At 39.8% G+C, this 26,066-nt stretch overlaps 1 protein-coding gene across 1 annotated transcript in view; it reads left to right on the top strand.

Moving 5' to 3' along the window:
- GPR158 (G protein-coupled receptor 158) overlaps window positions 1–26,066 on the top strand; it is a 189,418-nt gene that overhangs the window by 53,903 nt on the left and 109,449 nt on the right. Inside the window, exon 3 of the mRNA XM_066552121.1 lies at window positions 22,811–22,913. Coding sequence (XP_066408218.1) covers window positions 22,811–22,913 — 103 coding nt within the window. The remainder of the gene's footprint in view (window positions 1–22,810; window positions 22,914–26,066) is intronic.

Raw genomic sequence — 26,066 nt, 5'->3', positions numbered from 1 at the left:
AATGGTCCTAATATAAGCATTTTATTCTAAATAAGTGCTTTTTTTTGAACAACCAAAAATGAAGAAGATGTATAAAATTTAAATCCTCTTAATGATAGTCACTTCTAGAGAAGTATCAGCATTCTGTGCTTTCAGTCCACATCCACTGAGAAATTAAATTAAAAACCCTGTCATTCCCAGACCAAAACAAAAATCCTTAATTTAGCTGAAAGTGTAAATACATATCTGCTAATTAAAAATAATTTTAGAGTGTTATTGGAATTTCCCAATACAACAAAAAGCAAATCTTAAGTTCAAGCAGAGAGCTAAGCACAAATGCAAATGCATTACCTGCATCTTCACTAGAAGGAGTAGCAGCACATAAATCAAAGACATTTTTATCTGTCAGTAAGGATAATGGTAAAACCTAATAGTGGTCTAGTCAACCTTGAACTTTATTTTACTTTTTAAATTATAAAATTACCTTAGTGAATTGACACTTCAATTCCTATGTTTTCTTGCTATTCATGTGTTTGTGTTCTGACATTGAAACTCTTCCTTAGTGAAGGCATCTAATAATTGTTAAAACCCTGGAGACTTACCAAGAGGAAAAAGAAAATAGATGTTGCTGTGTCCTAGACTCTGATGTCTATTTCTCCTAGAAATCTTTTGATGCTGTTGTGGCTTTGCTTAGGGAACAGCAAAACAATGTTCCTCATATGTGGGAGAAAGAATGTAGGTTCCTTGCTGTGTGCTTGCTTTTAAACATAGCAAACCAGAATGTCTTGAATTGAATCCATCAGGAAAACAAGGCTAGAAAGTACACTTTTTTTGTTCATAAGCATTTCTCTGTAATCCATTCTCATATCTGTAAAGTTGCATTGGTAAGATTGAGGACAGTCTGATTAACAAGGTCTGTCTCAACAAGGTGCAGCAGCCCCCCAGCTGTAAGGAGATTTCCAGTGATTCTCAAATTTCCAGTGTTTTTGAAATGATGCTGCCAAAGCTACTCAGCTTGCTGTAAGGCTACAAAGGTGGCAGATGATGGATCCAATGCTAATGTGTTTTCTGGCTGGGAGTAGGGCAGTGGTACTTACCAAACTGTTTAGGCTGCTTTGTATTATCTTTGGACACTCGGAGTTTAGGACAGATTCTTTTATACTGCAGATTAGTGACCTCCCTGGTTGGGAAGGGTTCATGAAGAAACAATTATGGCAATTATTAATGTTGTGGGGTTTTTTTAGGAGGGAAGGGTAGAGTATCTGATGGTGAGGCTGCTGGATAAATTTTGCTCAGGAAGCTGGTTTCTGCCGCTGATAATCAAATTAATTAACAATCTATAAGCAATTTGGATTGTATAATGATGCTTGCTTCATTGCTGCTTTGAAATTGTTGGAAATTATATTATAATCCCTTGCTCAGAAAGCACATTTTAGGCAGTTCTCTGTCTTTTCAAGATGCCATCAGTCAGTAGGTGCCCATCTTCTTTCTGTTGTTGGCTGCTTGCAGCAGCTATTAGTGTGCTAATGTAATGACTTTTATCTGATGTACTTCACTCAAATGGGGGTGCTGGACAAAGGAGGCATGCTCTTGATTAGCTGCAGTGAGGTGACCCAATCTTCAGCCAGGGCAGTGCTTCTACAGAATGTGGAAGCTATGGTAGAGATTCTAAGAAAAAGAATGGGTTTTTTTCTGATGATTTCTTTAAACTGATAAAATGTGAAACAGATAGGAAACTTTCATATTTCTACAGTCACTTTTCTATCCAGGTTACACAGTTAAAGTTGTGATTCCAGAAATCCACAAGCTCAACAGTAAAGAAATGCTGAAATAGAGCCCCCTTTAATCATCTTCAGTGCAGCCCTGGGATAAAGAGAATTAGACCTTGTCAAATTTGTCAACATGTTCCAATATCACAATTTTACTAAACTGGAGGTTGGCTTGGAAGTGTTTCGGAGGTCAGCCATGCAGGTTGAGCTGGGACAGTCTCATAGCTCAGTGGGTAATAAGCACAACAACCTAGGTCTGTGAGTGACAGGAGCTGGGGGAGACTGTGTTACTGTTGGATGTATTTCTATTGTAATTTTAGTCTGGATTCCCATGGAAAAGATGTATTCACCAACCATGTTGTGTGACTACTAGGTCATCTCACAGAAAATTTTGAGCCATTTGTCAATATGATGGCGTAGGCACAAATATGTTCTGGTCTAGAGTGTTTTATGAAGAGAATGGAGTGGAGGAAAGGGGAAAGCTCTCCATGAGGTGAAAGATGTGGGGTGACTTCATGTGTTTCAGGCAGGAGAAGCTGTCAGAGTCCCAGCCATGTGGGACGATTGAAGTGGAGCTCACAGGAAAAGATGAGGTACATCTGTTAAGAAACCAGACTGCAGAGATTTTTTTTAGATGGTAACAAAGGCATCCAGAGTAGCAGGATAGATGTTAAATCCTATTGCCAAGCACCCTTTATATAGTCTAAGTTTTAAAAGCAGGGACTTTGTATTCTGTCAGTACTATAAAGCACTGCACAACTTGGACAGGCATTTTTCAGAAAAATGATTCCTAACAAAATTCAAGGGATAAAGCTTTGTGCCAGCCCATGAGCTTGCTGAATTCTTGCCTGCTAACCACAAAGGGTACCTCTGCAGATTGCTTTGATGGAGCTCTGTTCCTCTGTGGCCTTTTGACAATTTGCTATCCCTATAGCACAGAAATGGGTAGTAAAGTGTTACACAAAGCAGCATTTCACTTGTCAGCTGCACCCCTGCTGTTGATGCTTCCCTCTAGGGAGCCATTGAGTTAAATGCTGCATAGTCAGCTGGATGTATTTTTCTTCTCTCCCATGCAATGACTTCACCTCATTACCTCCCAGATGTAACTGGATCTGTCTGCATCAGCAACCTGCTTCTGATTTCAAAGAATGAGTTAGAATTTATGACTGTTGACTGTGTGAGGCAGGGACATTGCAGCACCAGCCTGTTTTAAATCTATTAGACCAACTTTCTGTTGCAATCACTGCTTCTGGAATTAATTGTCGGGCTTTCTTAGTCAGTATTGTTTTCAATTTCCACAGTAAAAAGTTGAGAAACATAGGAAATGAAAGGAGGGCAACACTACAGAAGAAAATTTAAACTCTTCCTTGTGACTCCTGAGAAATAGTGCATTATTCTTAGATTTAATGTTCAAATAGTTCTTCATTTATCAGTTTAAAAAGTGTATTGCTAAAGATTGAAGTATGCAGAACATAAAAATGCATTAGGAAAAGAAGAGATTTATACTGGTTTGTTTGTTTCTCTGCTCTAGCAGCTTAACCATTCAGCTTAAACAGGCTGAATGCTTTAAATTGCCTTTGTAAGATATGTTTGAAAATTCTAAAGCAATTATTTAAAAAGATGTGAATCCTTTCATTTCTATGGAGATGAGCAGTAACAAAAAACAACAAGTAAAAACATATAACAAATCATAAGAAGTAATAACAAGTGTAAGCTAGGATGCAGTGTATCTGAAGTTAAAAGCCTGTGCTCTCCCAGGGTGTCTGCATTTCCAGAGTGCCTGAATCCAGGCTGTCCAGTGTGAGATTCCTTGGCATCATTCATCTCCTAGTAAGCTAATCCTACACTGACAGCTTTTAAGAAGAAATCTTTTTTGTTCGTTCTCCTTCAGCATTCAACATAACCTACTTAATGCAGAGGCAACGGCTAAAATAAAAAATAACGCAGTCAGCTGCTTCTGTTACTCTAAAAGCCAGTGTAGAAACTGAAGAAGTTGGACCACGTGGAGCAATTTCACATGGATTTACAGCAGCTGCAAGCAAAGAATGAGAGGACTGAAAAAACATTCTCAAATTCTGTCCCCAAGTGTTGTTTCTTACTTCTGCATGTGATGCTATTTGCAGCACTGTTTCTTACAAAGCCCAGGTGGGAGAAGCACTTCCCACAGGGCCCTTGGGAACACTTAGTGTGGTGGTGCTCTACCAGCCTGCATGCCTTGTTTCTATTTCCCTTGGAGCTTACCAGCTCTCCATTAGCAGCTGCTCTGATGACACAAAAATGCTCTATGAGTGACACAGGTCTCTGGAGACAAAGTGCCTGGGGAAGTGGACAGAAGTTGTTTGGGGTGTAGGGAGCTGGTTCATCCTGCTGGAGGATGTCCAACTTCTCCAGGCAATGTAAAGATGCCTCCTGAGCTGCTGTTCTTTTTAGATTGTGTAGTTTCTTTGCAAAATAGCTCACATAAACCTCTGCTTGATGACTTCTTAACTCTTAAGCAATTAATGTGACCTATGTTATTGGGAAGAACAGTGTGTTTGAGTTTGTTCTTCATTCATTAATCAAAAGTGGTAATCATATCAAACTGATCCAACAATAGCAGAAGCAGAAAAATATTCTGAAAGAAATTAAAAAATGGAAAAAAAAGGTCAGCAGAGTGATTTCTGCAGATGCAGCTCAGGACTGTGAAGATGCCTCTTTCTGAAAGGCAAGTGCTCTAGGAGGCAGACAGGAGAGGATGCAGCACTAAGTGAATTCCCAGGCAAAAGCCTGAGAAGGGCATATCCCAGAGCTCAGAAATGCTGACACTGAGTGCTTCTGCTGTCCTGCTGCCTTGTCCCTGCCTGCTTCTCCAGGCTCTGAGTTCCTTGGGCAGGGATCATGTGTCTCTGCCATCCAGTGCTCTTGTGAGTGCTATAAAATATTTCAGTGGTCTGGTGAAACATGAAAACTGAGAGGGCACCTTGAGGAGGGAAGTGTGTGATAAAAAATGTAACAGGGCTTTTGGTGTGAGGAAATGGGACACTTCAACTATACCCTACTAAGTGTCACTTAATAAATTACTTAGAGTGCTGCCATGAGGCATGGAAGCACCAAGGAGGTGTGAATGGATTTGCTGCCTGGTAGCTAAAGGGTGCATTTGAGAGATGAGATGCTTTTTCTAAGGCACATTTAGACACTTGAACTAAAATGCCCAGAGGTCATTATTTTGCATTGAATCTGAGACAAACTACTTCCAGAATAATTCTGAGTGTTGGAGCAGTCTCTGGGGAAGGGAAATACAAGTTTGGGTCCTTCAACACCAGGGAAGGACCTGTACCTGTGATGCCTACAGTTCAATGGTAGGTGCAGGCTCTCCTGGTTTTTCAGTGCCCAGTTGGAAACAACCAGTTCTGCAGCCATTATTGAATTGGTGTTTTAATTATACAAAATTTAAGCTCTCCCTCTCCTCAGCAGTATTTTTTCACTGGAGTGGATTCAGACAGTTAAATAATTTAAATATGACCCAGACAATTCTTATTTTGCAAATAATCGTTGAAAAATATTTGCTCAGCCTTGACCTAAGGTAGTGCTAGAGCTTTCCTTCAGCCCATATCTCATAGCTGTAAGTTAGCAAAATAGGAATGGCCCTCGTTTTTCAGTGGTGGCCCTGTTTCTGCTCTCCTCAGTTGGTAGCATTCAAGTATTTGTGATACATCCCTCACATGACACAGGTTTGTTAGGGAAAAGTTGGTGTCACAGCTGCCATCAGCACTTGCAGGCAGATCTGGTGCATGTCCGTGGGACAGGGCATGAAACAGCTGAGCATGACAGGAGATGTGGGAAGGGTCTTCAGTTTGATCTGCTGATGAGGATGACTGCAGGAAGTGTGTGTGGATAGCTGGAGATGGTTCTTTCCTCCTGAGGATGGGTGGCTGCAGGTCAGCAGGGACCCCAAACAGGCAGCTGGGTGTGAGGACAGGTTCCCAAACCCTCTGTCAGGCAGGAGGGGATGGGGAGCACAGGGCAGATCAGGAACATCTGTGCTGTTGGCTTCCCATGTACAGGCTTAACTTCTCTTTGGAACTGAACGTTTTCCTCTTGCTCTTGTTGAGATAAATAATACTCACATCCCCCAGGCATGCTTTTAAGGCAGGATTCTGTCTGGTTTAACTGGGGGGGACCATGGACCACAGCCTTTGCCACTGGGTGGGACTGATGCTTCCAGACCACTTACTACCTCCTTGTGATCCACATGAAATAGGGCAGAAAGTAACATAGTGCTGTGCTAGGTATTTTTTGGCAGAAAAATTGCGATTTGCTGATGGCCTTTCCCCAGTTAAATGCTGTTCGGCTGCATTCTTGTAATTAATATTTCATCAGACACTAATAGTACTTTATGCAGAATTCAGATATGCTGGTGAGACCTTGCTGCATCTCAGAGCTTAGAGCTGTGCTGCTTAGAGAACAGTTGTGTCTGTATTTTAAAATGGTACATTGATAGACAGCTCTGCTTGCATCTCTGCAGTCAATGTAGAGGAAATGTATTGTAACCTAGGTAAACATAACTGCAATTTGCTTTGGTCTATGAAATTTACCAACACTGACAGAAAAGTAAGAGCTTTGGGGGGCTACAGTTCCTTCAGAACACTGGACAGTACATTTAGAAAAATATAATGATTACTGGAGTGGAACCAGCATTTGCTGTTTTGTTTGGTTTGTTTACTGTTGGTTTCTGTTCTGAAAATTTTACCTACAAAATTGAAAGTTAATAAAAAGTAAATTAATAAAAAGTAAGAACAGTAAGTTTTCCTTTCTTTCCACTCCATTCTCACCATCAGATCTCTTAACTGTGCTATTGGGCAATGTCTCGATCTCTTTCTTTTCTGAGAATAAAACTTTGGACTGCACTGCTAAACAGAAAACCTCAAAGTCAAGCTATGATAGAATAGTCAGTGAAATCAAACTGAAAGCTACATGTGTACAATTAAGAGAAATAATGGGGAAAATCAATCTTCCTGGTGAAGCGAGTGTTGACATAGTAGACGCTGCCTTTCAGGTTTGAATGAGACTGCTTAAAATGTTTTTCTTCAGTTGTCATTCAAGGCAATGTTAATTACACTGTGGGGTTTCCCCAATGACATGTTTGTTGAGCTCTGTGTAAGTGACAAGATGATTATGTCTAAATGATTGGTAAATGTTTTGGCTTTGAGGGCTTAAATATTTGTATAAATGATTCCTCCAAATCTGAGAAATGCTTGACATCTTCACAGGATAACAGCTTTGTTATGCACCTTCTTTTAGGGCTATATTTTATTTGGCTTGCTCTTTTTGGTAGTTTCTTACAGCAGCAAAACAGCCATGAGAATCCAAGGGCTTATTCCAGAATAAGAAGTAAATCAGGATAAGGGAAGGTGGCAGACTCTCCCATGCAAAGAAGGAATTTCTGTTGTAGCCATAAGACATATGCAGTCATGACACCTACTTGTCTTAGAGCAAATGAGGAGAAAATCTATCTGAAGTTAGTGTATTCAAGCACAGAGTACTTAGAGTACTTCTTACCTCTGTGAAAGGGTTTAATAGAATTTTGCAAAGTTATTTTAAAGGATGATATATTGAATCCTGACTGAAATCTGAAATATAATCCTAATAGGGAGAATATAGCAATGATTTTCATTTCTAAGGAGCTGCTGACACATCCAGTCAAGGAGATGTGTAAGGAATATGAATTCCAGGGTGGATGCCTAAAAATGTTTAGTGACTTTCCCCCAGTTTTTGTATAAATTAAGAAGCATGTCTTGCACTGAATTGAAAAGTTTAACAAAGGACTATGTTAAGTGGGAAGGAGAAAGTTTTAACTGGAACAATTTCAGCTTTTGAAGGCAGGGAAACCTCCCAAGGCAGCAAATGGGTTGCAGACAGGAGGGGGAGAGGGCAAACCCAAACTGTGCTTTGGGGCATTTCCATTTCCAGTTCAGCAGGCAGCTCTCATGAAAAGTTAGTTAGGGAATGAAAAGCACAGGTAAAAAAAAAAAAAACAAAACCAAAAAAAAAAGCACCCTTTACACAGTAAAGGGTGAGGATGCTGTCTGCAGAGAGATCTGGGTGTTGACTGAAATGGGAAATTCTCACAGCTCAGGTGAGTGTTACTGCTGTGTAAAAACCAGCTAATTTGCTGACAGGGAAAGGGTCTGGGCTGTCAGTTCTGCCAATGAAACTGCTTTTTTCAGACAGAGGATTTTGCAACTTTATAACTATTTTGGTTGTCTAATAAAACGGGAGTCAGGCAGAGCACAAAAGGCAACAACTAAAAACTGATGTGCAGAAAGTTCCACCTGAACATGAGAAGAATTCTTTGCTGTGTGATGGCCATGCAGTGGAAGAGGCTGCCCAGAGAGGGTGTGGAGTGTCCTCCACTGGAGATACTCAAAACCATCTGGTCACAGCCCCAGGTAATGTTCTCTAGGGGAACCTGCTTCAGCAGGACAAGAGTCTGTGCTTAGACCAGAGACTTCCAGTGGCCCCTTCCAACCTTAACTATTCTGTGATTTTATTCTGAACCAGCTTTTATGTAATCTCAAGTGATGCTATAAATATATATTCCAAAAGGTCTTTGGTTTTCATGGAAAGCACTCTCAGAATTGTGGAACTCTCCTCATCCCTCAAAGATCCCACAATCCACTTTTTTGAGTTCAAGAATAGCTCAGAGATTTTTTTTCCCACCTGCTAACAATGAAATCCAGCTGTTTTGTTAAAACTTGGCAATTGGTGGTCACCTCAAGTCGAGTTTGCAGTTTACAGCAAGGAGAGGGGCTTGCTTAAGCTGTGGATTGAAAAGGTAGATTTTGGCATTCAAAAGTTTTAGGAAACTATTCATTGATAATGCTGGAATTTGGTGGGGACCTGGGAACTCATGTGGCTTAATGAGTGCTATTTGCTAATTGGCAGTAGTAGCAGGGCTGCCCTACTTTCTCATCCTTCTAGAATCTGCTGGAAGCTGGTGTCAAAGGTGGAACTTAATGCTGAGGTTATCTTCATTGTTTAGGCTTTATAACTTCTTAGTAGTTTGAACAAATGAATTTATGTTAAAGAAATTAAATATAAATGAAAGTATAAAAGCAGAAGGAGACAAGGTGGGTTTGAGTCAAGCATCATTATCCAGTAATTTCAGTGAGGTGACTGGAAGCACTGGAGTCACTGGAATTTTGGTTTATTTAAAATAAGGGCAAATGAGAATAGAATTAGATCATCCTCATTTTGTCTTTCAAGTGTCTGTTACAATAAACCTCATGTGACAAAGACTGTACATGTCTTTTGTTCTGTGCAGGCCTATGCATATTGTTGTGGTTCTAAAAATAGCCACTAATCATTTCCTGAAGAATTGTCCTTTGCAATGAAGTGCTGTGTATTTTCAGCTGCTTTTGATATGCCACTGGAAGCTGTTTGCCTTTCAGATATGTTTCCTCAGTTCTAGTTTGGTGTTCAGCAGCACAGGATAAAAGGCTTTGTTGGGAAGATTTAGAGATTACAAGTATGAGGAAGATACTGGATGGGGTCCTTTTTTATATTAACTTTTATATGGTTGGTAATCATGTGGATTTATGTAATTCATATTTATTATTGTAAATTAACAGTAGTATTTACTTTCATTGATAAGAGATTAGTACAAGATGAGGGTTTTTTTCACTCTCTATGTATTTATTTTGGAGTTTTATAATACGAGTTAGGAGATGTGACTGAGAAGCCTGTGGTGTATTTCTGGAGAGAAAAACAGTTTTAAGAATATTAATATTTTGTAAGGATACCTGTGTAAAATTTTGTAAAGTGCTACAGAGTGCAGGTGAAGGTAGTTTCTGTGTTAAATCACCTGTCTTGTAGCTGTGGAGACTGTGAGAGAAAAAGCCTGATGGGTGCAGTACATCCAGGCCCACCCTGCTCCTGTCTCACCTGTGACAGCTGGAGGCAGATGAAGGGGCACTGGCACTCCCCTGGCTGCTGCTGGTGGGGTTTGTTCTCTTGGTGGTGGTGTTTAATTCCCCACTCCCTTCTTTCCATTTGGTCCTTAAACAAGGAACTTCATCAACACTAATCACTCTACCTCAAGCCTATAAAAATGGTGGATTTTAAGTTAAAAAGGAGCCAAATGCTGAGTGCATCCCAACACATTTCCCAAATTTGCTTTAGTTTGAACAGAATTAATTTTAGTGTCTGTAACTTGCTCTGTCAGTACCAGCATCACTACCAAAATTAACTGTTTGGGGGTTTTTTTACAAGTCAGAGCAATTATAAGCAGCATAAAAGTCTCAAAAGATGGCAAAACCCAAGTACAATTTAGCTTTTCAAGTGACTTTCTGTATGCCACAGGAGTACTTTAAAAATATTACATTAGGGTGAGCAAGTTAGTGGTTTTAGAGCAAGAAACCTTCCTTTTTTTATTTATTTTTTTTTTCTATATTTCCCTATGGGTATGATGCTGACTAAACAAGCTGGTATATATGACTACTTCACCAAAACATTTCTTATGGTATAAGGCTGTATGAAATACCTAACTTTGAGATGTCTTGAGAATTTGAAAGTGGGATCAAGAAAGAAAGTTCCCCACCTCGGAGAAGAAGCCCATAGATAAGGAAAAGATGTATCATCTACAAGACAAGTGAGAAAGAAATAAGTAAATAAGAAATAAGTAAATAAGAAATAAGTAAATAAGAAATAAGTGAATAAGAAATAAGTAAATAAGTAAAGGAAACATTTTCCTGGTGAGAGATAAGTAAGGATTGTTAGTAGCTCGGTCCCACTGGCAGTCTGTGGAAACATTTGTCCTGGACTGGCCATGCCTGTGAACTCCTGAACATTTTGAACCTGGCCAAGAACCTCCAAACTTGACCTGGAAGGTTGCAGGCTCTGCAGGGCTGCCAATAGAGAATATTTTTTCCTCTGCTTTTTCCTCTGATGTTTCTGAATATTTTGAGCTTTCAAAACCTTGCCTCTGGGTTTTAGGGTTTTCATTACATATTCTGCAGCTGACTCACTTGAAAGGTTGATGTGAGAGTAGAATTTCACCATGAGCTTCTGCCATGGTCCATTCATGCAGTTTTGTAATTCTATAATACAGTGAATGCAATCCTATGATAAGATAACTAAGATTGAACTTTTGGATATAGTTATCATATTATGGGATTGTATTCATTGTATTATAGAATTACAACATTAGTTTCTAGAATTCAGAAGCTTCCTGGAATCTGTGGAACAATGACAATACATTTTGAGAGTTTGCTCAAACTCAAGAAAATTCAATAGAAACTCTTGTCCACAAACTTTACTGGTTCATCATTTGCTTACCATACAGAACCATCTTAAAACAATTTACCTGGTGGTTTGTGTTTGTTTCTTTTAATAAAGTGAATGGTTGAGATGGAATTTTTCAAGTCTCAGGATAGAAATCTGGAAGACCCAATTTGTCTCCTATTTGCACTTTTAGAAGGTTGGCAAAAATACTGGTCAATGTATTTGAACTGGAAAGGCTCTTCAGACTAAATGGGCTGGTTCCTGGACTCCTGTCTTGCTTCATAAGTGTTTGAAATAGGAGTTTGTTGGAGGGAGGCAATGGAGATTCTGTGCTGTTCCTGGGGATGAGGGGGGAGGCTTTTCTGGGCAGTTGGGTCACAAGTCCCTTGCCCTTTGTGATGTGTTGCATTTTGCAGAATGAGAGATGAAAGGACAGAGAGGGGAAAGCAGTGAGAGAAAACATAGTAATAAGGTTATTTTACAAGCCTCTGTGCTATAATATTGTTGTTCTGGAATGTAAACCCAGGAAACTGTGAGCAGTATTTATTTATAAATGTGAAACAAAATCTGATGCCTTTAAAGTGCAGGTTAATGAAGTTACTAACCAGAAATTTTCTGTTTTAACCTGTAAGTAGTTTCCTCTTCCATTGTGAACTTTACAACATCTGCATGTTACCAAATAAAATCTATGGTTGTGGGAAAGGACTTGGTTCTGCCTTGATTTGTCCCAGGAAAGGACTTGGTTCTGCCTTGATTTGTCCCAGCTTCCCTGGTCTCCAGGATTTTGCTAGTGGATAGAAGCAGTAACTGTTGCCACATCTTCAAGTGGTTTCAAAATGAGAGTTAAAAAGTAGTGATAGAGAGCTGGGGTGGATGCCTGTGTGCACATGCCTGTGTCACGTTAAGGCTGGCAGGTCTTTGGTGCTATTTCTGTAGTGACTTCCAATAAAAATGGATTTTCTCTGTCACATGGAAAGTAAACTTGACATTTTGTTCAGTCTGAGGCAAACTGCAAGCTCTGAAAACAAGAGGGACATTTCTATAATTAATAATAGAAAACAATTTCACTTTTAATTTTAATGATGTCAGAAAAGATCCAGTCTATCATGCTTTGTGAATCAGCTCCTGGCAGCTGCTGAATAATAGAGAGAAAACTCCAGCTTGCTTTTTTTTTCGATGATGTACCATGTTACTTGTTATTCATTAAGCCCTGCTTTCATGCAAGTTCATTAAATAGAATTGGTGAGTGATAGGTACTGTACTGCCTAAAGGCTATTTTGATTCCTGAGTTTTAGTGTTACTCTTCTACCACTCTTCTTGCCAGTGCTTGAGGAAGAAATAATTACTGTGCAAGTAAATTTGCTGCATGTTCTGGCATTCTTAATGATTTCTAGGAAAAGGGCTTTCAAATTTGTAGTCATGTGTGTTTCAAATAGTGTTATCAGTAGTTACCCTGTCAGGAGAAGGAATACAAAGTTCCAGAGTTTCTGGTTCCAGAGATTGTTTGATGCTTTGCTTTAGCTTTGTGCTGCAAGCTGGAACATCATTGTATATGTCTGTGGTGTGGCCATCTGCTGTTTGGGTTAGCAGGGAACTCATTTTGGAATTGGGCAATCTGTCCCAAGGTTTGGGACCTTGGCTCAAAAACAGGGCCTTGCTGAACCAAGGGAAAGCAGAGTACTGAACAAATTGAAAAAAAAAACAAACAAACAAAAAAAATCTCATCCTTCCAGCCTACATTTGAATTTAACCATCACTTTGGAATGTGTAGTGTTATACATCTCAGAAGATTGATTAAATGTGGCTGCACTTCTGTGGTGAAGATTAGTTATACTATGGATTCGTACAAGAAGAAAGCTGTCCTGGTTGGAGCTCTCAGAATGCAGGAATCTGTAATTCATATTTCTACAAGAAGAAAGCTTAAAGATCTCAAAGCAGAGGAAGGCTGCTACCAAGATTTTAAGCCACTTTGGCACACTTAGGAGTCTGGACTGTTCCATGCATCCCCTGCCCTGGGAATGTCACAAGGCTGCTGCAGGGCTCTGGGACCAGTTGAGCTGTGGGTGATGTGCTCCAGCAGACAGCACCTTAGAATTCCTGTGGGTGTGATTGGACTCTGTGGCACAGAGACTCCCTGTTGGAGACAGGACAAGGGAGTATTTCCATTCCTATCAATGTCTGGACACAACCTTTATTCTTAGTCTGAATGCTTCTTGCAGGGCTGTATCAAAACTCATGTGACACTGTGACCTTCAGAGAACAGCTTTATAGTGTGCGGCTCCCCTAATGCTAAATGGAAGAAGGTTGTAGCTGTGTATGAAGGAGGAGCTCAGCTTGGGCAGGAAAGGGCAGTTGAGCAGAACAGGGAAAAGTGTCTTTTAATCACCAGGGTACAGGAATAGCTTTGTTGGAATAAGTGCAAACCTGAAGGAAAAATAATGATGGACAGAGAGAAGCATCATTAAATATCAAAAGCAGCACTTTAGAATGAAACTTCTAAGGAATTTACATCCATGGCCAAACCCCCCAGCTCCAGAAGGCAATGGAGGAGTGAGATATGAGTCATCAAGGCTACATTGGCTTTGGAAAAAAGTAACTCTAGATTTGAAATAAGTGAAGCAGAAGAATAGAGGAAATATTTTCAAGGTGTCTGTCTAGAATATGATGGCTTCATATATGGGCCTTGATCACCAACCCTCTAGCTAGCTTTAGACCTAGAAGTGGGGACTTGCCTATGGAACAATTACTACTCAAAATTAGGACATTTTCCATCAAATCTAAAAAAGGTTGCAGGAAAAAAAGCAAGTATTCAGAGCAAAAAGCAGGATTTCATTTTCCTGCCTAATCTCTGAGGTGTCCTGGATGAGAAGCAGTAAGCGACTAGACAGATATTAATTTATCAAGTGTGTTGCTGTTTCATATAAGGTTGTTATAGCATTTTGTTTCTGATTTGTTGCCCAAAAGTTTAACTGTCTTTCCCAGAGCATTTTTAAAAACTCTTGTGCTTGCCTAGTGCTGAAGCAGAGGTGGAATGAGCTATCAAATAGCTGGCAAATAGTGGGTGCTCTGTTTTCATGGTGCTAGTGGGACATGCAGCACCTCTGTGGGCCTTGTGCCTCATCATGGGTGAGTGTGCAGCTCCAGGCTGTGGAGAGCAGTGTGAAGGTGTAGCTGTCAAGTAGTGGGATTTGGAGAGGATCTTTTTCTGACAGCAACAATATGGTGCTTCTTCTCACTGTGGGATTGAAAGCAATCAGGAATAATCTGTAATTCAACAGAGCTCAGATCGTGGTTAAACCCAGAAACTGTGCTCTGAACTTTAATCCTGAGGAACATTCCAGCCCTGAGGATGGGAGACTTGTGTCTGAACATGGAAATATGCTTGACAAGTAGAAAAACTCATATTCTGATAGTATCTTGTAAGTAAGATTAACTTTCCCAATGAGTTGACACATTGTCAAACTGTAGAGGCTACAGTTCAGAGTGAAGCAAAATTAATGAGAGGCTATTGATCAAGTTGTGGACAGAGCAAACACTCTGATGCAGGATTTGGCTGTCTTAAATTAAAGAAATGTGCTTTTAAAATGCATGCTGCTGATGGACAGAACATAGCAGAGAGTTTAGTTTTACCAATGACCAGCAAATAGACAGAAAGACTCATGCAATAATTATGTCAGACTCTGTTTTGTAGTAGAAGATGCTGTGTCTTCATTCAAGTACTAGTGAGGTGGTTATTTTCCTTCAATTTCTGTCTAATGTGACACCACTATAAAAGGGAAAAACTGACCAAATATATTAAAATTGGAGTCTTTATATAGCTGTATTCTCAACCAGGTTTCACACAAAATCCTGAAGTAGAATTTCAGTAAGAATTAATTTTGTAACTAGGAACATAACTTATTCAATTTTGCTCAGTTGGACTCAACTCAAGACTCCAGGAGGTCTTGAGTAGTCAAAGCCTCTGGAAAAGTAGGCTGAGTCCTAAAGATGGGCTGAATACCAAGGAACAGGAACATCAGATTATTATAGCCTGGCTTCATAATATATTATCACAGATCACAGAGTGGGTCAGGTTGGAAGGGACCACAGTGAGTTATCTGGTCCAGACTCCCTGCTCAAGCCAGGTTGTTCTAGAGCACATTGCACAGGATTGTGTCCAGATGTTTCTTGAGGACTTGCCCTTGTTGAATTTCAGACAGTTCTTCTCTGTCCATCTCTCCAGCATGTTGAGGTCCCTCTGAAGGGCCACTCTTGCCAGCTTTGTGTTGACAGTGAACTTGCTGAGGAGGCTCTGCCCCTTCACCCAAGCCTTGATGAGTAAGTTAAACAATACTGAGCCTGGTACTGAGCCCTGGGGGCCCCACTAGTGACAGGCCTCCAGCTACACCCAGTGCCACTGGTTATCACCTCTGGGACCTGCCATTCAGCCTGTTCTCAATCCACCTTTCTGTCCTCTCATCCAGTCCACACTTGCTGAGTTTGTCTATGAGGATGTTATGCTGTTCACTGATGGCACCAGTGCCAGCTAAAGCTTTCCTTGTGACTGTGGAGTGTTCAAAGAGCATTCTCTGGTGTCTAATAAAAGGTATGTCCTCATGATGCAGTGTATCCCTCAGCAGGGACACTCAGAGGGTATCTCTTCTCCAGGAGGATGTTATTTTCATGAAGCTTGTGGGAATTTAGCAAGTTTCTGACTCCTGCTGGACTGGCTGGAACCAGGCAGTAAGTTCAGAAAGTGACTGTGGGCTGTGAAAACAGACACAAAGTGTTGCAGATCTTTTCAATGTGGTTATGTATGTCTTGCTAGTGTGTGGAATCAGCCTAAAAATCATGTTTTAGGAATAAAGAAGTAATTACATGAATAGTTGCTGGAAATGCAATAGAAATGACAGATACATCTGCTGGCTAGAAAATGTTGGTTTAGCAATGTTGTCCATGTTAACTTATTAAGATATCATGCACTGTTTTCCACCATTTTATTCCCCTCCTTGAATTGTGTGTCTAAATGACCTACTGATTATAGCAGCTATTCATTAGCTTTTGGATGAACCATAGGAAATTTTTTCCCTTTCCTGCTAGCAGGGCCAGCAGGCTGTCCATGCTGGAAGCACTTCAACAGTCAGACTCTTTCCAAAGAACAGTGCAGTCTCCTGGATGTTTGGCTGTGCCCTTCTGTGGGATGAGCTGTGCAATTCCTGTGCACCCCCACCCCCTCTTACTCTTTCCTATTCCAAATAAGTTTTCTGTGCTTAAGCATCACAATTGTCTTGATGAGTTACTGGGTTGGATTGGCTATTTTAGTATTTCCTATTGACCTATGGAAGAAAATATGAAAGTCTGGTTTTAGTACTTTTAGTAAATAAATATTTTTAATAAAATTTATAAATATGTAAAATGGATTTCAGAATGGAACTAGTTTGCATTGTCATAGGGCCACTAATTGCATTTATTGGCAGAGATGGGCCAACGGAAAATTTGATTAAAAAATTTTCATTGGTAAGGAATACAAAGTTAGGGGTTTCTGCATTTCTTAAAACACTGCATCTTTTGTAGGGATCAGGAATAAATACAGCTTTCCTGCCCACCCCAAAATTATTTCAGAAATGACTCACATTCTTGCAGGTTTTGGCAAGCTTTCTTAATCCCCTGTCTCACTGTGTGGCTCATCTTCCAGGCAAACTTTGCAACAGTTGCTGCCAAGCTACAGATGAATGCAGAACTAGCTGGCAGAACCAGACATCCAGAGGTAAAGGACCTCTGTGTGTTTTGGCATATTACTTGGCAGCTTCTGGAACTGCAGATAATGGTAGATATTTCCAGTATTGGCCATGTATAGAGCCCGGAATTACCCTAGTGATAGGAAGGAAGGGTTGTAGAGATATTATGAAGAGAATTCTCTCTTAATTAAGACCCTGAGGAAGTGAACTAAACTTTGCTCTAAATGAAGTTTAACCTGTGCTAATGGTGAAAAATGTCTTAACTCATCTTCAAAGCCAAGGATATCTGGCCCTGAGAAAGTGCCTTTGAATTAATTACACTGCATTATTTAATGGCTATAAAATTCTCAGTCCCTTTGGTGTCTGTTAACAGGTTCCCCTGTAATTGCAGTGCAGTTTTCTAGGAGAGGAGACATTGTGATTTTACTGTTTAGTATGTTAACCAGAAGCAAAGTTTAATGTGTTCCAAAATAATATTCAGGTTATCAATGTTAATTCCACACTATAAAATAAAGAGATTTTTATTTTTGAAGTAGTCTGATTGTAGATTACACAGATATTTTCAGCAGTAATGAAAAATCTGTCTTAAAAACTATCATTACTGAGAACCTATGAGTGTCCAAGCTACCCATCCTCTGAAAATTGCTGTAATTGTTGTACTTTGAGCTGTCTGTAAAGCATCCTGACTGTGGGAAGCTGTTTGTAAGCTGACTTGGGTTCTCCATGTGCATGGCAACAGCTGTTGATGAGTTTTCTGCTCCTTAGCCCCACCATGGTCCCCATGTAACCTGCCTTCAACACTGCTCAATTAAACTTAGTCCCCTTTCACCATCTTCCAAGAAGGTACTATGATTTGTACATATTTCTGATCTCCTCTCTTCCTTTCTTTGCAAAATGCTCCACTTCCACCATTATTTTATTTTTTTGGCTAGCTTGCGTATTTGTAGTGTTTGTCCACCAGTGGGCTGATAACATCATCATGGCTGAAGTGAAGACAAGGAGAACAGAAGGGAGTCAGTCCTGTGTGTCCTCAAACACAAGCCTGATCACCCAACTGAGTCACATTTCAAAAGAGACTAATTAGATATTAAAGCCTCTACAGTCCCTTATATTTAGTGAATGACATTAACTTTTCTGCTCATGGTTTGTCAGTAGTCATGTGTCACTTATCATTATTTGTGTCAATGAGCTGAGGCTCCTGTCCATCTCTACTTATTCTCATCCTACGCTTAACAAAAGCAGAATAATGAAAAATCAAATTAAAAAGCACTGAAGAATTTTTAGCAAAGCATCAAACTATAAAGACAAATATTGTCCTGACAGCTACCTTTGCTCTAAAGTGAATCAGATCAGCTGTTGCTGCGCTTTGACTGACTCAGATTTAAAGACTGACAGATTTATTCTGTCTCCTGTTGCTGGAAAACACATTTTTAACTTGAATATAAAAAGTAATTACCTCCACCAATGCATTCAGAAAGGAGGAGGAGAACTACAGGGGCCTAAGTAACCCTGCAGTAAAAGTAGAGAGTGGCCAACCCTGTCCTGTCTCTTTGAACCAAAATGTACTGTTTGAGTAGAAAAGCTAATGAGCAGTGTGGTTGGCAAGCTGGCTGCCTCCCAATCTGTCTGGAGGCAAGCAGGGCCTTCCAGGTGATGCTCAAGGTTCTGGGATGTGTGGTGTGCTCACTGCTCACCTGTGACACACTGCAAACACACTAACACAACACTCTGGTCTTGAAGGGTAAATGAAGTGAGAAAAGACAATGGGTAAAGCCTTTTCAATGACAGAGCTGTCACTGTCTTAGGCCAAAAGACTTTGGCTTTTATCTTCTTTTTTTTTTTTTTTTTTAATTTAGTTCTTGTTATTGTAGGGGAGTTTGCTTGTTTTGGTGTTTTTGCTTTTTTAAAGAGTGAATGTGCTTCAATTGAGTGGTAAACAGCATCAGAAAAATCCTCCTACAAGGGGTTTTGCAGGACACCAACCTGCTGCAGCTGCTATTGTGTGCCAGGTACAAAATTACTCTATACATTGCATTTTCTAGAAATCCCTTATGTGCTGCCCCTAACCAGAGCAAAGAATCATGTGCTTACTTGTATTATCTTTGTTAAACTTTATCTATCATGACATTGCTCTTACTACATCCTTTGAACAAGAAGTTGGCTTTAGAAAAGGGAGACAAGCTCATTACTGTATGCATGTGGAAATACAGATTTTGAAAGCTGCTCTTTGAAAAACTTGAAGTACCCAACTTAAGGCTGGCTGTATTTTTAGTCTTTTTTTTTTTCTTATATTGTAAAATTGCTGGTTTGTCCCCTCTGCTCTAGAATGCCACTGTATGGATTTGTTTAGTCCTATATCTGAATTTCTAAGTTACATGTGGGACATGATGCCACCTGCTTTCTCTGAAGCTACTTGTTTGTTTTTGCCTTGTTCTCCCCTTCTGGGTGTCTCACCTGCTTTGTGTGTCTGCTGAATACTTCCTCACTTGGTTTCTGGCTAATCACATCTGATGAAGGGCTTTGTCTCTCTTGTGCCAGAAGATTTGGCTCAGACTTCCATTGCACAGGTTATTTGAAGGGTTTCTTTTTTTTCCAACAGAGATAATCTTTATCACATTAGATTTTACCAACTTCGTCCTTTACAACAAGCAGCATAAAATTAAACCAATACAGACTTTGAAAAAACTGCTTTAGATATTGTGTTTAAATGTGTTAGAATGTTGTGTTGATTTAGGAGTTATTTGTTTGTAAATAATCTCAAGATAAATATTCATGGAATATCTAAGGTTTTTTTTGAGCTGAGCATATGATTTAAACCTTACTATAAAAAGATTTGGAGTCATTACATTATACTAATACTGTAAAGCTGAAAATGTAATACCAGGGAACAGACAAGTGGAATAAATGCACTCTGTGAATTCTACAGACACTTATTACTCTCTCTTTAGCAAACATGATGATAAAGCTGATCTTAATTGCAACCAAGCCATCTATAAGAACTGGAGGTTAAAGCAATACAAATTCCATTTGGGAATGTGGTGTCCTGAAGGGCATGTCAGTGAAGGATCACTCAGTAGCCACCTGCATCTTTCACTGCTTGCCCCAACACTGGCTGCTGGCACAGGAGGTGTGATACAAGCCTAAATGGAGCTTCTGATCCAGCCTAAGGTAGCTGCTTTTCTAAATTGATTGAAGTATGATTTTTCAAAAGCTGATGACTACTGATGAGGCAAAAATGCTCAGGATATGGTGGGTTTATTCCCAGGGCTATGCTTTCACATTTATAATGAAATTTGAAACCAGGTCAGATTTTCCTTCCTTTTGCTTATGTGGAAGCAGGTATTTTTCACACATCTGCTTTTATTCAATGCTAAATTCTATATGGATCAAATCTCAAGTAACCTACCAGCAGATGAATATTTTACTGGCTGTGTCTACAGAGCCTGTTGTGCATCACTCAGTTCCTGTGCTCCCTGGGTTCCTGGGTCTGCAGCCCATGGCCAGTTCTGTGGGCTGGGCTGGTACAGCTTTGCAGGGCTTGGGCTCAGAGTCTGCCACTGGAACCAGGTGCCACTTGTCAGGGCAAGGATAAAAGCTGCTTGCTTCTGCCTGCTCTGTGTCGTGTAGATTCACCTACAGACATCCAGGAAAAGCCTTTATCTGTAAGTAAACGTAACAAACAAGTCTGGACTTTGTTTGCTAAACTCCTTTTGTACAGCAGAAAACAGTTTATTTATTTCCCTTTCCACCATAGTATTTGCCACTACTCGTTAATAAAATATCATCTGTTAAATCTTTTGTAAAAAGAGTGAAGTTTTTTCTTTCCAGAGAAAGTATTTTTCTCATTTTTGGCCTCATAGTATTTAGTGGTTTTCCTGCCTAGGTGTTGCAATTTCTTTTAGAGTCAGGCTGTAAATAATTCTGTTTCCATGCAATGTTGAGCACAGTGGAATTTCAGAGTTTGAAATTGCATCTTGAGAGATCTAGGCTTCTTTCTTTCCATCCCACCTATCAACATGGTATTCTGATCCCTATTACATCTTTGCCTGGGATCATGTGGACTGCAAGAAACAATCTGACTGATGGTTTTTAAGCTGTATTACAGTTGCCAAATTCTGGAAAAAAAAGATAATGTCCTAGACCAGTGAAAGGTAACAGCATTTAAAGTATTTTGTCCATTTTCAAGTTCTAAACTGGCCAGAGACAATAAAATAAAAGTTGCAGGTTTTTATTTGGTGTGGATATTGGATGTCTGTGAAAGATTCATCAGTAAAGCATTGATTTTAATGCAGAACAGATTCATGAACCTGCAGCATAGTTGATATGAGCAATTCTGTGATTCTTTAAATTTGTTCAGTGGCAAAGGATTATGAATACAGTACTTGGGGTGCTGCAGCATTCACATAATACAGTGGGAGCTACTTATTTTCTTCCTTTTCTTCAAAAAGAAAATGCAGTCTCTACAGCAGCATGTACCTTCATCTTACAAAGCAAGAAGCCAGAACACAGAAGAAAATTTTTATCTGAAAAAGAATTTTTACTACTTAACTACCTTTCTGTGCTTGTTTAAAGAGGTTTGGCTGTCATCAGACTTGCACACACACTCATTCCCCTTCAATTTGTCTCATCCTCTACCCTGTCAAAAGTCACATTTCTGCAGGGTGAAAATAATGTGAAAAAAAATAAATAAAGGGCCTTCTCCTTCCTTTTTTTTCCTTCTTTTATTCTTATGCAAAGGCTGAATGAATTTTCAGTGTTCTTGCATACCAGTTTCCTACTTGCTAATTGTTTCCAACAGCACTGCCATCAGATTGGCAAAGAGTGCAAGGAGAGATGGTGCCATAGTGGCTTCCCTAACATCAGGCAGAATTATGTCACAAAGCTGAGATTTGAGATAATAAGAAACTCTTAGCTTTTTTTCTCCCTCAGTTTTTCCAGAGTGTCTTCAGTGCAGACTGTCCTCTCTTATGTGCATTTGATTTTTTTATACTCAGGCATTTTTTACTGAGCCCTGCCCTCTGCATCTTCCTCCTAGTCACAGGCAGATATTGAAGCATATCCTAAAGTCACAGTCACAAACAAGTGAAAAATATGGAGGTGAGAGGACAGAGGCTGTTTTAGTTAAATCATTCAATTGGTCACTAAGGAGCTGCTAGTGTCTAGTTCATATTCATGGGACACCTACACTATTGGTATGGGAAAGGCATCTGGTCTGGTAGTCTGCTTTCATCTGATGAAGTGAAATAAACTGTTCTGGGAATCACCATTTTACAGGTGTTTCTACCTTTATGTTGCTGGACTGTTTCTTCCCTCTATACTAGGCAAAGTCCATTTGATGTACAGAAATTGTCTGACAGTAGATGTTCTGTCATAGTAATGAATTTTCTGTGGCTGACCTAATGTCAAAAGCAAGCAACAGTGAAACTGAGTTTAAATGAAACTTGATTCACATATTGCTACCTCAAAAAATTACAAGATATTTTAAAAGTATGGGGCTCCTGTTGGCATAGATTTTTTTTTCTTTCAGCCAGGCCAGATTTATGTCTGCAGCCATTTTCTCTAACAAGAAGTTGTCTTTTTCTTAGCTGGACTAGCTCCACTTTGCTGTTGCTGTTGTGGAGGCACCAGCATGTGCTGCCAGCAGAAGGCTGGGGCTTAGCTGCAGGTGTTCCTGTTCTTCCTCACACAGTGTGAGCTCCAGCTGCCTGAAACCCACCTGCTGTGCTGGGGAAAAGTGCTGGAAGCCCTTCAGAAAAAAAAGCCACAGCTGTCTAATGTCCTGCCTCGATCAAATGTGCAAGAGTCAAATTTGTCACTTGGTCAGTTTATCAGTGGGACAGGCTTGATTATAGCTGTCTTTGCTGTTTGTTGGAGATGAACAACAAGGCAAAAAAGCTGGAGTGATATATGACTATGGGAAAAGCTGCTGAGGAAATACTGAAATACTGTCAGTCTGGAAGGAGTGCTGTTTGTTCTTAGAAGTCTGTGCAGAGTATCTTGTAATGTTTTTATGCTTGAATGTACATCTGAGTATACACTTGTGTGATCATCTGCATGACTTTTCTCTTTTTTCCTTTCTCACAGTGCATGCCAATTAAAGGCCTTGGATTTGTGCTTGGAGCCTACAAATGTATTTGCAAGGCTGGATTCTATCATCCCAACATCTTCTCAGTGAACAGCTTTCAGAGTAAGTGCCTTTGCTTCAGTTAAAAAAAAAGAACACAGAGCTAGCATTAATAATGCAGGGCTGCTTTTTATCCTCGTCAGGGTTATACAGTAAAATCCCAGTGGTTGGCAAGTCTCAGATTATATAATCACTTAAGGAGTTCTAGCCTTTGGTTTGTCATTCACAATACTCTTGAGGATCCTGTAAAACATACCCACTTGAAGAATATTTGATTTGTAAATAAATTAAAAAACATGAAAAGAATCCTTGCTAAGGGGAAATAGAGATTTCTGGCATCTGTGCTCATGCACAAGTATTCTGGAAATTAATCTACTCATTTTCTGTTTTGCCAGAGGAAATTAGAATGCCCTAGCCTCTGACTTTGTGCAGGCTTTAATTGTTTTCATTTTACTTCATTTGCAAAGGAGAACTCAAAGGAGCATCCAAACTCTAATACATGCTGATGAGGTAATAGAGATGGTTCAAGCCTGGGAGTCTGGCTGGATGTATGGATAACATGCTCAGGACACACATTGTATGGTTCTTAGACTGAATTGCCACAACAGGACAAGCAGAACTTGGGTGATGTTAGGAAAGACAGACAAACTGCATGCTCAAAGCTGATGTCTGTTACTGTCATGGTGTTACTGTTGCTGACCAGATCCTGCATGGATTTTGTGCTGAAATTGTTGCAATTGTACTGGTAGAGCTCAGGCTGCAGTCACAGGTGCAAAGCTGCTGCTTGGAGGTGTAACAGGCATCCTTCTCTGCCTCCTGCTTCAGGTTCATCTCATGCCCAGCTTCTTTGCACGGTCCTTTAGCCAGAGGTTCATGGGTTCATGTCATCAGCTCTCACTGTGAGATCAGTTTGTGTGAGATATCCAGGGAATGGCAGTGAGTGACTTTCACTGAGCTTGGTCCAGGACTGTGTCTGTTATCTCCTGCCTTGTGTGAAAACAGCTGCTTCTGTTTCCCAAGAGAAATACCTCTAGTACCAATCATCACTTAATTTACATACATACATATATTTATATATGGGAGATAATGTCTCCTATGCATATTTGTGGAATAAATAGCACAGTTTGTTCAACAGTTTATCTGCTGAGTGTTTCCCTTGTCTTTTCATATGATAAAGTGTTGCAGAGGACAGCCTTGTGATAGTGCTGTTTCTCTGGGCTGTGTGAATCTGTTGCTAGAGTAAGGAGGATGTTTGGTTCTTCCTGAAGAGCAATGAGTTCTGGTGGAGTTAGGATTTAATTCCATGAGACAGCATATAAAGAAGACTTCATACCAAATGCCATAGAACACACACAAAAAATGTGGCTTGAGATCAAAACAACATTGATCATTAGGGGTGAGATTAACTTTATTTCATATCAGTTGTGTAAAATATATATGCTTGGTATGTATTAGTCACCTAGGTTTCAACTGCTGTCAGCATCAAGAGCATGGGTCCTCTGGAGAGTAATTTGTCTTTGGATGGAAAACACAATACCTCCATCTTTGCCCCATCTGCTGTAGAATGAAGAGCCTTAAAATGGCTGTTTAGCTTCTAATAAAGTGAAATTTGTCTAAAAGAAGTTTGTAAATGCTGATATTGTAGGATGTAGGGGGCCAGTTTGATTTGAACCTTTGCTGCTGTGAGGTAACGCAAGTTTTGAAACTGTAGTGAAGAACTTTTTTAATTCATCCAGATGCAGCTTCATCTGCCAAGTTGTATAGATTTGAAAAAGTGAACAGGGAGACTGGAAATGACTGAAGTAATGAGAAAAGCCTGTGGTTCAAAGGAAACTTGGCCCTGTCACACAGCTGCATTCTGTAAAAAGAAAAGAAGAAAAAATGACATGGCTAAAATGGCTGTAGTATGTGTTTGGTGGTTCAAAGTGATGTTAACATAGGAATTCTAGATACAAATTCTGCAAGCAATTTTGACAGAAACTGTCTGACCTGGAGAACTCTTTGTGGAGCTGGGTTGGTGAAATCTGATGATAAAAGAGATGAAACTGAGTAGAAATGTTAATCATTTAAGAAGTATTCCTAGTGGAAGAAAATAAAGAGGCAGCAAAGATTTGCAGGTCTCAAGATACCAGAAAGGATATAGATAGAAAAAAAAGACCAGCTTTGTACTTCACTCAATTGAAAAATTGGATTGTATTGTGTCCTGAAATGGGAGCATTTCTCAGTGATTCTGGGATTTTGTGCCACAGCAAAATATGGATAGCTGCAGTTTCACATTGTGTCTGAAGTGTCCAGTTTTTGGGTGGAGGAAAGGTTCTGCTTTCAGCCCAGATTAATGTTTTGGTTTGAATCTGAAAGATAACTGTATAAAATGGCTTTGCAGAGATGTTGCTCCACACAGTTTGCTGGTTGGCTCTGTGGGAACCTGCAATGTGACATAAACAGTGTCCTGTGTTGGAAAGATTCTGCAAATCACAAAGATTCTGCAAATTGCTTTCTTGTCTTAAAGCAGCGTGGTGTTGCTGCTCCCAGGAAGGCTGCACATGTTGCAGGTTCCCAAAGAGTATTTGGGACAGGGACACAGCTGGAATTCAGGCTGTTCTCTTACTGAATAAGAAGCCAGGTAGGAGGGCGTTTCCCTCCCAAGTCTGTTCGTTATTCAGAACTGATGGTGCCAAAATATGTAAAACCTTTCTATTTTTTCTGCATGTGTTAATGAGGACCTTGAATACTAGAAAGGAACAAAGTTATTACCATACTTCTAGGGTGTCTTTTGAGGTTGGAAATTTATTTTAGAAAAAACCATGTTTCATTTACACAAGTTGTATTAATCTGTAAGTACTTGAGTACGTGGTTATGCACTTTCTCCTAATGGCTCATTTTTAGGTAGCACTATTAGTATAGTAGGATAACTAACTGATGATTACTTATATTTTAACATTCCTGTAACACCCTTCTCTAAAGCACTTCTGTCCTCTGCCTTGTGGGGTAATCAGGTTTACAGTGAAAAGTCTTTAGCAGAGCAATGGTGCTTTGTTCAGCTTGAAGTTTGCCCTTTAGCAATGCATCATCCATATACTGCAGAAATTCCCAACTCTTGCTGTTTGGATGTGGAACATGCCCTGCAACAGAAGTGATTCTTTTGTCTGAATATGGGTCTTTGCTGTCTCTAACACTGCCATGATCACATAAAAATTTCCAAGAGGAGTTTCCAGT

This window comes from Molothrus aeneus, chromosome 1, assembly GCF_037042795.1.
Source record: "Molothrus aeneus isolate 106 chromosome 1, BPBGC_Maene_1.0, whole genome shotgun sequence".
NCBI classification, from domain to species: Eukaryota; Metazoa; Chordata; class Aves; order Passeriformes; family Icteridae; genus Molothrus; species Molothrus aeneus.
The sequence above is the reverse complement of the archived record's forward strand: the minus strand, read 5'-3'. Positions and strand labels throughout refer to the sequence as shown.